Here is a 13,869-nt window from a genome sequence, read left to right on the forward strand (position 1 = left end):
ACCAATTGTTTCTGCCCATTTAGCAGGGGTCCTATTCCACCCTGGGCCTTCCTTGTACTCCCTATATATCTAAAAAACAATTTCTTGTTGTCCTTTACTTGGGATGCCATCCTCAGCTCCATGGTAGCTTTGGCCAGTCTAACTGCTTCCCTACAAGCGTGAGCAGAGGAGGTATATTCGTCTTTGGTGATCTCTCCCTGTTTCCACTTTTTATGTGCTCCCCTTTTGGCCCTTAGGCTGCCCTGGATTTCTCTGGTCAGCCAAGGAAGCCTCCTGGCCCCTTTTCCCTCTTTTTCCTCCCGGATGCGAGAAAGCCAGGGGCGGATTTGGTGGCAGGGGAGGTGGCAAGTGGCGGCAGACTGAGCGGCAGGGGGGAGGGGGCAGCATCCTGACAGGCCACACATGAAGTTGGCAGCAGCGCAGAGTCACCATGCCACTCTGCCCCGGCTCTGCAGGGCCCCCCAAAGCATGAGGCCTGGGACAGTCACCCCAATTTGCACCCTCCAGGGACGGCCCTGACTGGGGCACTAACTAATTAGCTCCACAGTAAACGTCTCAGGTCTCCATGTGCGCTGACCTCCCAGGTCCCCTGCCAGCTGGGGCTGCTGTAACCCGCCTCAATGTGCTGCAGTCTGGATGCATGTGTAAACGGTTCACCTGGAAGCCTCCAGGTAGCAATAAACTCCAGCAATAAGCTCTGGAGTTTATTGCTGCACATTAATGGCACATGTAAATGCACCCAATGGGAAACAGCCACTGGTATGAGACTGGAGTAGGGACTGAACTCTGGGGACTTAACAAAACCACCTTTGAGCACTGCCACTGTAAACAGAAGCAATGGGATGAAACGAAGAAGAAGGAAAGTTAAAGAGCGAACAGGGGAGGGGGAAGAGGGATGCAAAGGGCCACACCAGACGAGTTTTTTGAGAGTAGATCCATTAGACTATAAAACAGTCTCCAAAGAAGGTGATGGAAGTCTCTGTTGCTTGAAACATTTTAAACAGTACTAGGGAAAACACTGGCAGCTATTATGGTAAAGAATAATCCCTGCACTGCAATGGACTGTGGGATTTTTTGCCATCTTCTGTAGTGGGGGGTATGGCCCTCTACCTGGCATCCATTGAGCATATATTAACAACCTTTTACAGAAGCAGGATGTTAGCTGCCATGGTCCTAGGGTGTTATTTCTTGCATTGTGCCAGGGTTGACAGCAGTCTTACTAAGAGGTTCGTTTATGGATTTATATAGGATGGTTTGGATGATCCTACCTCAGGCAGAGGATTGGACTAGATGATCTATGGAGGTTCCTTCCAACCTTACTTCTCTATGATTCTATCAAAAGGAAATTCTCTCTCTCTCATCTCTAACTTCTGCAACATGCGACCATAACTAACACACACCAATTAGATGGTTCCAAAAAAGATAAGGAGTAATAGAAACATTCACACTAGCCAATATTTCATCTACCATTATTCATTTTTAGGGACAACTATCCAATGGGATAAATGGAGCAAATTAACACTAGTCACAGTTGCTTCAATCGGTGTACAGACACTAGAAAACGTCTCTATACTGATTAACATGGGGGAGGAGGGTGGAATTACCACAGAAGGACTTGATTTTTTCCTCCAACAAAAGCTTAAATTCTACAACAAAATATCTGAAATACAAAGTCCATAACGCTACATAATTTCTATGAAGCATATTCCCAATGTCTCAATCTAGTCACCAAGACAAGAAAACAACACACTATGCCATGGCAGATGACATGTCAACCTCAGTGACAAATTAAAAATCTCTGTAAAACCTTGGATTCACTGGAGCACTGAACACTTGGTAGGTGCTTGACTACATCTCAGTGGTTAGAGCCTGCCTGAGCTACCTTCCTTTTAAACAAAAATGCAATACAGAATCTGCATTCCATCAAATCTGCTAATGCCAGAATATGCTGATGAAGGAAGCAGAAAGTCTTATAAAAGGCTTCAGGCTTATGACAAACCTCTAGAGCAATAATCAGGCTCGGAAATAATGTAGTTCAAATACAGAACCAAAAAATAAGAGCATTCTTCGAGGACTTCACAAACAAGGTTTGACTTGTTGCTTAGATTACTTCAGATAGATTTATTTTAAAAAGAAAAGAGTTCCCCCTAGAGGACTGCTGCTGTAGAAGGCACAGCTGTATCTATTCCAATTAACTGAGAAGCAAATACAAGTTACTTACCAAAGCTTGTATGAGCCTTTGACCAAGCTACTGAAGCATCAACAGTTCTCCATTTTATGCCCAAAGAAAAGAAAAGTTAATCTAAGCACCAAAGAATTATATTAAGAGGCTGTACTCCCACTCAATCCATATAAAAGAAAAAACCCAGCAACAATGGGAAGCACCTAGATAGCTGCAAAGGAAAAAAACCCTATTTTTAATTACCTTGTTGGTCTCATTTAACAACCAGCCAAAGCCTTTGACTCCAAAGGCTGCCTCATTGGCAGACACATCGAGACACGTGACAGGCTGACCATACACCGAATGAAGAATTTTTCCTGGCTGTTCTGCTTTCAGGAGATAGACAACATCTTCAGCAGCTGCTACAGTCACTGGACTCCCAATAACACCTGGAACCAGCTGGAGGAAGTTGACCTATAACAGCACAGACATTTTTATTTTTCAGATGCATGTAGGCTGAGAATTTCTTTACCTATCATCACCAGGATGCAGCATGGCCACAGGCTAAGTAAGGCTCTTTAACCCAAGTGTTAACACACAGTACTATAGGTGGCAACTGTATTAAACCATCTCACTTTGATATCAAGTTTCAAATAAAACTGATGTTTGATTTTTCTGCCTATGTGATTTTGGAGATTTAATTCCTATAAAAATAATACCACATATAGCATGTTCCATTCATTCCATTGTAGATATATTTGCAAAAAAACTCCACCTCATAATATGCCAAGGAAATAGGTAAACGCACTAATTGACCCATGAGAAAAATGAGGGACAGAAAGGTTACATTAAGTGACTGGCATGTGATTACTAAGTCAATGGAAGAGCTAGAATATAGGACTTAAGGGACATGTCTACACGAGATGCAACTGCGCAGTCATTACTGTGCATTTATTTAGTACTTGTATTAGCAAGTACTAAATAAATGCACAGTAAGTGGAGTTACTGCAATGTAGCAACAGTGAACATCTTTGACGCTGCTGCACAGTAGCCTAATAATACTGCATAGTAATGTATTAGCACTGTCTGTGCTATGATGTGCTACTGTGCAGTATTTTTCAGCTATTGTGCAAGTCAATGTCTTGTATAGATGTGCCCAAGGAGTCCTGACTTTCAGTCTTCTGTTCGAAGGTAGGTACAGAAATGCTGCTTTGATAGACTGATGTGCTGGTGAAATAAGTCAGGACTCTCAAACTGGAGGGTCATGAACAGATGACAAGAACTCACCACCACTCTGCTCTTTCCATTCTGCTAAATGGGAAAGGGATTGCTGAAGAATTCCAGTATAAAATGGGCTGAGAACTTCTGAGGTAGAAAATTGTATATCTTGGTTCTTAATTAGTGTCTTAAATGTTTCTTTGAAATATCCCATATTGGTATTTTATACAGAACAATGAGGAAGAATACTGAAGAGAGATCTAGTTCCAGTGGAATTATATCTTTCTTGTTTTAATATTTTTACCAAGAAACCTGTCACAATTGTTGGATTTTTTCATTCCATTTTTAAGTATTCCAATGCAGACTAAGCAGTATCAGGACTCATTTAATCAGTATTTTCCACCCATAAGCTACAGTTAATTTCTTGCACTGGGTCAAAAAAATCCCACAAAATTTACAAGTCACTACACTCATTTGCTCACTCCCATCACTTAAAAGACTTGGCCCATAACTTAGGAGGATTTTTTTAAATCAAATAGCCTCAGAACTCCAATGACAGAAGGTGCAATCTAAAGAAGCTGTGCACCTAGCTACACCTTCACAAGTGACAGCATTAGCTAGCTTGTGACATCCTGCCACACAATTAATCAGCTAACATTCAGCTGAAACGAGACTTCAAGTTATAGGTCCAATTCTACGTGAGAAAACTTTGGTTTACAATATGAGCCAGTATAGTTTAGTGTTGACAAAAAATAATTACGAACAACAAAACTGCACCATATGGACTCAGCTTCATTTTCACTTGTGGTTTAGGCCAGGATTTTGTTTTAGCTCTTCAATCCAGAAATAATTAATCACTAAATAGCTATAACCCTTCAACTGCAAGCTGATATTGTTGTTAGCGAACTTGTGCAACATTTCTGTAAGGTCTTTGTAAGATATCTCTTGGCCATTATCTAAAATAATTAGGAAACTCAGATCTCTTGGAGCAAAGCTGACCATCTGGGGACTTACCAATTTCTGGATTTCAAACTCTGCAGTGGTTTGCCAGTATCCCCTGTCATCAGAGCTTTCCACCTTGACCTGGAAACCAGATGCAGAAGCTACGGCTGCTCCTTCCAAGCCAAGGGCCAAAGCCTGTAACTTTTGATTGTGCTGGTAACGATGGATAGGCTCACGCCCTATCATCAGGCTCCAAACATTAATAGTCCCTGCATACAAAGGCAGAACAAATGATTGCATGCTACCCTATTAAACACACGCTTAAAAGTAGGTACCACTAGTATCCATACTGAGGCAGTTTGACTCTGTTCCTCAATGCTCCAGGGATGGGCAAACCATTCACTAGAACCATTGGGTTAAGGTGGGAGGAGGAACCCTTAGCTATTTAAGACCTTTATCTACTGTACACTTGCCCTCAGCTAGAGATAGAGAAAAATGAGACAGTGCCCAGATTAAAGCACTACGTGACACTAGTTTCATAGATTGTAAGGCCAGAAGGGACCTTGGAAGATCATCAGGTCCAGCCCCCTGCACCAAGCAGGAAAGACAACGGAGGGTCAGATGATCCCAACAAGGTGACTGTCTGGTCTCCTCTTGAAATTATTGCATTTGCAAGTTTGAAAAAAGGTATTTGCATACTTTTGGACCGTGCACAAGAACAGCAGAGTAGTCGTTATAAAGTGAATCCACCTTATGCTACCATGGAAGTTACATATACTTTGCAACCAAAAGCCAAATCTTAGTATTTTAGAGAACAAAGGAAATGCAGAGATGATCATTTTTTAAAGCAAAACCAGTACAGACTGACACAGAACTGACTGACAATTGCACTGGCTAGCTCCATAAATCTTCAGAATTCTACTAAAAAGTGGGGACATATAAAAGCAAATGGCTGAATTTCAACACAGAAGATTAATCCGGAGTTACAAGCATGTTATATAACAGGTGGGTTAGACAAAAAAAGTGAACTAAATTTCTCTCCTGAGCTACTCCTACACTGAATTTAAACAGAGCATCAATTCCTCACCATGACAGACAGGATCAGAGCTGAAGATGCCTTCCTTCTACTTAAGCATGGCCATTAATGATGAAATGATTAATGATGGCTACTACTTCAAAAGGAGACATAAAAGCTCTGACAAGCAGCTGTGGATGGGCACCCATGCCAGTTTGCAAGCGCTCCTTCCATGTCCCAAAGGAGGCAAAGCAGGAGTGTGGTAATGAAACTGCACATAGTGGAAATGGTATCTAAATGAGTTTAAATTGATTTATGTTTGCTTTTGTAAAGATTATTTGGTATCTGAAAAGTGCTACCACTGTGAAATAATGCAGACAATCCTTAAGATCTCAGTCTAATGGCACTCCTATCGAATATTTATATTCTTCATCAAGGGAATGAGGACCATAATGGGGACCACTTTTGTTTTATTAGGGATGCATATTTAAATTAATCTGCTATTTGCCTAAACAATTAGCCGCTTCTGTTTGTGTACACAAAGCCAAAACTGCAATTAGGCTTCCATCAAAAAGATAAGTCCCGACTAAAACTGTCCCGGTGGAGTCATAAGGGCTCAGAGCAGAACTTTCCAAAATTACTTCTTAGCATAATGGTAATTATGTTAATTGTTTGAAAGGTAAATAACTGCTGAACTGGTTTTTGAAAAGAATGATACGACATGCCACATGCAAACGCATGTGCCCACGTGCTGAAAGCAAGTTAACAATTTTAAATGGATAGGGTTAGCTTTGGATACTATAGTTTGTTTTGGATACTATACTGTTTCGTACTATACTGTTTGCTTTGGATACTATAGTTTGTCAAGAATAACAACATAAATAAAGAGGCTTTTTGATTTGCGTGCTTTGTAGTAAACAGCAAGTCCACATCTCCAAACTAGCACAACAAGGATGAAGTCTGATTAAGTTGTGGACTTAATTTAAATCAACTACTATGTATACCAATATTGACCTTAACAGAGGTTTTTAAGGCAGAACTGTAAGTTTCTGTCTATGAAAAACAGACTTTTTATTGGATTTAATCTACTTATTTTCTAAGCTCCTCTGGGAAGTTGGTCTTCGTCCTCTTCTTCTTTTGACACTCTCCAAACAACAAAACTGAAATAGTAAATCAGAGACCTGCTACATTGTAAATTGCTTCTTCTTTCACACAAGGCATTATGAAATAAGCCAAAAAGTAGGAGCAATAAGGAGGGGGAATGTTGAGATATGTAGGGAGCAATAGCTGACTAGTGTTTTCTTTGATCTGAATTAATACAGATCAATTAAATATCACTTTAAAATATGTGCATGTAATTGTGTAGAATGGCACGGAGTTTTATACATGGCTTGCACATATCAGTGAACAGCCAGGAAACATTACATTGGGAACATTTAGTAGGTAAGAGTTACATTTAGTAGGTTAAGAGTTCTTAAGGGACATTACTATGAAGCAAGAAATAGCAGTACAGGTTCTTTCACACAGCCGCACTAGAGTGTCGTCAGCCTTCACTCTATTCATGTTGAAGGCAGGGCATAGTGGCATCTGAAAGACTAAATCACTCAGTCATAAAATAAGTAGGTAATAGCCTGCTTCATCAGATGCTATGAGTGGACTTGCAAAGAGCAGGGGTACCTAAATAGAAAGGAGTGGGAGGGGACACTACTGAGAAAAGTGAAGGTGGCTGAAGAGACAAAAGGGAAAAACAAAGTAGTTAACCCACTGAGGGACATAGAGGTTATAACAGCTACTCCAGGTAAAGGGATAAGAATCCTGAGACCACACTTAACACAATCCAGTCTGCATGACTGCTTGTTCTGCAATTTTGCATTAAAGCTGGGTTTTAAAGTATTGTTATTTAAAACTAATGTAACAATTCCTGTGGCATGAGATGGGATAAGAAAAAGGAAAAGTCACATTTATAGTTAAGAAATATTTACTAAAAGCTACTAAAACGTGAGATTTACTAGAATGGATGAAATAAATGATTTGCATAATCTGCACTCATACTTCCAGCAGTAGTTAATGCTTCACTTTCACACTAAAACAGTTTGCTACGGTGAAGTTCAGATTCCATACACATAATAGCACGAGTGCCTTTTCAAGATTATAATTTTAAAAAGGAAAAGTCCATAAAATGTCAGAAACCCATGAAATTCAGAATACAAATGGTACTTCTACAACATGCCAGAGTTACATTACTATAACTCTGACTCTGCTCCAACAGAGCAGATTGATTTAGAAACAAATGCATGCTTATTCTCCAGGCTGACTTGAGAAAACGTGTGTGTGTTCAGCTGGAGTGTCTAAACAGGGAAGTCAGTTAAGAACAAGATGGTGTATTTTTTGCTGTGTGACATTACAATCACTGCTCTAGCATGCCTGATGAACATTTAGTATTAACATCCCCTTGTTACAACTGGTCTCAGATGGTAAACTATTTGGGACAGGGAAAGACTTTTACTTTGTTTCTACTTTGCATCTCTAACCCTGACTGGAAGCAGAAGGTGCTTACTTAGAATTGGACAATTATGCAGGACTTCTTTCTGTCAAGGGGGAGTGAGTCAGAGGTGTTCCCCATTATCAATAGAAGCCTCGTACGTTCCATTCTTTACAAAGTCAGCATTGAAGATACATCTCACAGAGAACTGGTTTTATAATCAGCTTCACATAAACTTCTCTCTGGTAAAAAATATGATATCTACCACCATGTGAACCTTAGCACTTATTCATAAAAAAAAAAAATCTAATGTCATGATATAGGAGGTTCACATCAGCATAAAACCAAAGAATGAATATACATGTGTAGCTGTCCTCTTTATTCCTATTAATTCTATTTGGGAGTTTCACTCCTGCCTCTCCTACTTTGATCCAAAACAATTTTAACATAAAACTTTTTCATTGTTAAATATTTTGTTTTCCATAGAGGAAGCTGGAAAAAACACCATCATATACATTCATGGTGAAATTTGAAATACCAGTTGTATGATCTACAAGGCAGATATTGCCTGAAATTATAGGGAAATAAACTATTAATGAAACACATGAATTGGAAATAGCTTTGGCTTGAAGTCCAAAACTTATTATCTTGAATTCTGGACATTTGCCAAAAAGCACTTTGAGTCTGAAAGGCCAGTGGCACCTAACAAAGTTTGATATTATGAAACCTACTAGGACTAGAAGCATATGTTAAATGTAATTAAAAAGTTACAATTCCCATAGCATCCCCACTGAAATCTCAGTTTTTTCAAAGGGCATAGCAAATACTACTTGCCTTACTAAGTCACAAAATACTGGCCCTTAAAAATCACATTGAGATAAGTATTGTGTCTTCCCACAGCAGCCACCAAGTCAACTTTATCATGATTGTTGTCCTTGCTCTCTCAAAAAAGTATTACTACATATGTTTATAAAAGGCACCAAGCCTGTAGAAAACAGCATGGCTCCAAGAACAGGACAAAGTACTAGAGGAATAAAAGCTGAATTCTGTTCCGAAGACCATATTTAAGTGAATTACTTCACCTTTCCTTGGCTTTTTACTGAGGAATCTATAAAATAGTGATGACATTTACCCTTTCCTTTCTATATCAATGCTAAATATAAGTGATGTTTTCATACATTGAGGAACTAAAACCTGTAATATTGGGTAACTCCAAATTTTGCCAAATGTGCATTGTTGTAGTTGTTTTCAAGTATTGTAAGACAATCTACTCTCCATAAACACAGAGGTGCTGTGCATCAAAAGGAACATTTACATGAAAGGCAGAATTAGTATATATCAGGGCTGTCCAACTGGTAGCCAATGGACTGCATGTGCCCGAGGGATTAGCATGTGGACCCTGGCCTCCAGGTCCAGGTACTGCTAACCCTTTGCTCTGGCCCCAGAGTCCCAGGCTCCCCCTATTCCCTAAAGCTTCCACTGCCTGCTCCTGCCCCTGGGGGCAGGGTGGAGCAGCTTGGCCCACAGGGACCTTTGCAGCATCCATGCCATTACAGTGCAGTGGAAGTTGCTCACTGTGCTGGGGGGGGAGGGAGGTGGCATGTTGCAGCACATCCATGTGGCACAGGGTCAGGAGCTATGTGCCATGTTTCTACAGCATTGGGAGAAGAAGGGAACACATGGCACGCTGCAGAGTGTCTGTGCAGCATGCAGGAGAACTGCGTGGCATGTTGCAAAGCATCCATAAAGGTCAGAAGGACTGTGCAGCATATATCCACATGGAAGAAGCTGGAGGAAGATTGTGGCTTGGGGTCTCACACAGCACATCAGCAGCCCATACGGTATGGCAGTAGTGGGTCTGTATGGTACAGACGGGCTCATGGCACTGGGTTGTGTGTTGCCTGGGTTGTGTGTTGGCACATGCAGTGTGTGGCTGGGGGACCTGTTGCCCCCTGTCACACAGAAGTTGGACAGCCCTAGTTCAGATTTACCCAAACTAGTTTGTTTACAACTAGATCAGGTCAATCCATATTATAATGCAGCCTGCAATGTAGACATAGCCTTTCACAGGTACCATTTAAGTACATGTAAGCCAAACTCTGCTGCAAAAGCAATGTTGTGGCATATTTTGGCATTGGGAAGTGTACTACAGATATTTATCTTCAGCAGAAGCCTCCATTCCTGATACTGTAAACACAGTACAGCAGTTTCAACATCAGTGGACATCACCCACAAACAGTTCCCAGAGCCTCTCATTCACCATCTTGTCTGCTGAAATAGTAGACTAGGCTTTCAGTCTAACAAGAGGACTTCTGGTGTAGTTACTGAAAATGGAGCATGCGTACAGGCAAGGCATTCTCCTTGGTGCAGAAGTCACTTTCATTTGTTCCACATCAAGTTGTCAACCTAGGGCAAGTAGCTACTCCTGTTGAGGTTTCAAAATATTAACATAAATGGGGACAATATCATTTCCCTCCAACAAGCACAGACACACATGGGAGCTCAAGTCTTCAAAAAAGTATGTTCTCATTGTAAACCACAGAGTTTTCAAGTCAAGCAATGAGAATCTGGAGGGGGGTGGTTAAAGTAGACTGCTGTTCCCCAAAAGCTGTGGCTCACAGCCAAAGGCAGGCAAGCATGGAGCAGATGGAGTCCTGGCAAGGCCTCTACTGTCCCTGCATTAGCAGCATCTGCTCATTACCCAGAACCCTTGCCTGCTTTATCTAATGCTCCAGGAAAAGCATTTTGATTTGATTCATTTCAGTACGGTAACGTGCAACACAATTAGTGGTAAAATCAAACTGGAGACCTGCCAATGCTGACAATAGGAAACAAGGCAGAAGAAATATGAGGCCAGTGGGTTGGAATTCAAAAATCACAACTGTGGATCAAGTTGCCAAATCTTGCTGCCCCAGGTGTACATGCAGTGTTCCTACTGGGCACCCAGAGGGGAGGAGGGAACTTATACTTTATCCCAATACAATTTTTTCATCTCCCTCTCCCTACATCTGCCTGTCTGGGGCTGTCACCCGTGGGACCATTCACCTAGATTCACAATTCAATTGTTTCTCAGTGCCATCATTTAGCCAGAGTTCACCAGAGTGTATAGGCACAAATTTGAACAGCCATCCTACAAGATAACCTTTTGTTTGCTATATTTCTTATGTCTTAAGAAGTGTTTGCTACTACTGAACTGCTAAAACAGTACTATAGGCAGGCACTGAATGAGGAAATTCTGCCTGTTTGTTCTTCTGTGTGATCAGATGCCAAGAACATCGCTGCTTGAGCTCTGTTGAACTGGGAGAAACTGATGTTATCTCAATGAGTCTGCTAGCCAGGGATTCAGCAGAGAAGTCTAGACTCTTTGCCTGACAGCACCACCTCCAACATGAGCAGATGGTTTCTCTGTATTAGTCAAACTTACAAAACAAAGGATAAAGGGAGCTGTAAAAGTACAGCAGATAAAGAGCATGCAAAGTTGTAAAGTTTTTGGCACTTAGATTAAAACTATTTTCTCCACCAAACTATAAATATGTACTTTGCAACTACAATGTTGGAAAACATTTGCAAAGCAATAAAAAAATCCCTATTTGTAGGGAAATTAGATCTGTTCTGACCAAAGCTCTTAAATGAGAATAATCACTGTCATGTCACAAAGCCTTTTAAATAATGTACCCAGCAAAGTTAAAACAGATCAGTTTATTAAAATCAGTTAGTTACACTTAGATTACAACATACAGTTCAAAACAAGGACCCTGAAAAACAGTTTATTAAAGCTGTTGTCAGAGAAAGACTAAAAGACAAATTTATACAAAAGCAGAGAGCTCTGCTCTTTGTTGTCTGCTAAATTTAGAAAGCCAAAGCAAAAACTAGCATTGTGTATTGAAATAATCTACGACTCTGATAACCAGGGTCAATTTATATAGATTAATAAAAGAATGGATGTAATGAGGAAACTTTGTATTAACAATCTCCAGTGACAGCAAACAACTGTAGCACAGTTTACATTGAAAAACAACCCTCTATAATCAGACTATGTTGTTACTGTTGTAGAGATTGGTTGTTTTTGATCATGTTATTTTTATATTTATGGATTTGAATCTTTGATATGTTTGACTGCTATAGTGTATTTTCTTTTCTGCCAGCTGATAATATTACATTACAATACTACTATCAATACAGTAGTTCTGGAATATTAACAAGTTTTATTTTGAACAGATGAAAAGAAAAGGACTTCTCGCTATCAAAACACAAAAATGATGTATTGGAGGATACGAACAGGATTTAGTTCTGCTTGAGATACAATAGAATCCTAACTACATAAATTTACTCTATCCAAGCCTCTCCTTTTTAATAACTGTCACCCTATCTCCTTGTTCTAGTCACTCTTTGCCTCTTGATTCTGTATTATCTCTAGTATAGCCTAAATGTTATACCTTTTCACTGGCATGCTAAGCAATTTTTACCATATTTTCTCACATGCAACATGCACTTTTTCTCCCTTCCCCCTAATAAGTCCCCCAAAATTGGGGCGCATATATTAAGCCAGGAAGTTGGTTTTCTGACTAGGATAGAAGCATCCTGCTTTGATTTCTGCTCCACAATGCAACAGCTGTTGCATTATTATTCAGGTAGCTGAGGGAGTCAATTGACTTAAGGGCTCACTGTTCTTTACCCCAGAGGTGTTAACAACTGTCTCCCCTTTTTAACAGTCTTGAAGTTCCACTAATCAAGCTAGGCTTCCTTATGGCGCTTTTGCTGGCTGTTCGCTGCTTTTGATCCGTCTCCTCCAATTTCAGAGTCTTGGAGACTCTTTAGCTTGATGGTTATCAACCAGGGGTCTAAGGCCTCCTGGGGGGCCATAAGCAGGTTTCAGGGGGTCTGCCTGGCTCGACCTGGCATGGGGAGGAGCTGCCTCAGCCCCCCAGGGTTGAGGTGAGTCCCAAGGAAGGGGTGGGGGCAGGCCTGCTCTGCCCGGCCCCACAGGCTCCATCTTGAGGGTGGCAATGCAGGCGGAAGAGGCTCCACATTGCTACTGCTCAGGTGAGTGGGGCCCCAGGGCTCTCTGCTGCCGAGCCCTACCCACTGCACCTGGGGTTACGGGGCAAGACTGGGGAGCTGGGCAGTTGTGGCACAGGTGGGCCGTGGAGTGTTTATAGCATGCTGCAGGGGGCCTCAGGAAGAAAAAGGTTTGTGAATCCCTGTCTTAGCTCTTTTCAAAATCAGAGATCCACCCTTAGAGACAAGCCTTCAGCAACAGCTAGGGTTTCAGCTCTAGTTAAGCAGGAGAGAAAGGGTGAGTCAGTTGAAGATTAGGGCCTGGCCCCACTCTATGTGACCATAACTCTGGAAAAATCTTTTCTTTGTCATTGTGCCTTTCAGAAATAAGCTTTGCATTATATTTGGAGACATGTAGGATGTAAGAAAATATGGTACTTCTACCAGTAAGGATACATGACAAAAACAATAGGTGTTGCTTACAAAAAGGCTTTCTTTGTCAATAATGTACTGTAACCCCAAAGCACTACAAATTAAAGCAACATTAAAGAAAAAGTTCTATGTATATACCCTATGTATACTATATGCAAGGAACCAGAAGGAAGAATCTAGGTTTTTGTTAACCATGCTTTGCAAGCTTATCATAAGCTTGCCTCAGGGCAACCTAAGAAAAACCAGGCTGAAGGAAGAATATTTAATATTTTTATAGCAAACAAGTTATTTGCTTAAGATGACTTGGCTGGTCCACAGGCTGGCACTCAAACCTTGTGCAGCAGTTCCAACAGGAATTAAACATCAGTTTTAATGGGTGCTATGTTCCAATGCCTCCTAATGCATTTAGGGTTATTGGCCAACTTTTTCACATAAAAGCAAGTGTGTGTGTGTATATACAGGATTATAGACACACAAAAAGCTGAGCACAGCTGCTTCATTTTTGTAAAGCCTTTTTTTTTAAATAGGGAGGAGAGTTATGGTTACTTACCATCCTCATAAGCTGCTACAGCCAGAGAGCTGTTTATCCTCACAAAGGAGACATGTGGCTGTGGGCCAGGG

The 13,869-nt window shown here is 40.9% G+C and overlaps 1 protein-coding gene across 1 annotated transcript in view; it reads right to left on the bottom strand.

Moving 5' to 3' along the window:
- The window catches only part of FBXW8 (F-box and WD repeat domain containing 8), an 87,037-nt gene that overhangs the window by 25,582 nt on the left and 47,586 nt on the right, over positions 1-13,869 (bottom strand). Inside the window, 4 exon segments of the mRNA XM_025192710.1 lie at positions 2,426-2,635; positions 4,394-4,590; positions 13,799-13,861; positions 13,864-13,869. The exon segment at positions 13,864-13,869 is cut by the window's right edge and continues 56 nt beyond it. Coding sequence (XP_025048495.1) covers positions 2,426-2,635; positions 4,394-4,590; positions 13,799-13,861; positions 13,864-13,869 — 476 coding nt within the window.

The sequence above is a fragment of the Alligator sinensis genome, unplaced genomic scaffold (genome assembly GCF_000455745.1).
Source record: "Alligator sinensis unplaced genomic scaffold, ASM45574v1 scaffold216_1, whole genome shotgun sequence".
Classification (NCBI taxonomy): Eukaryota; Metazoa; Chordata; order Crocodylia; family Alligatoridae; genus Alligator; species Alligator sinensis.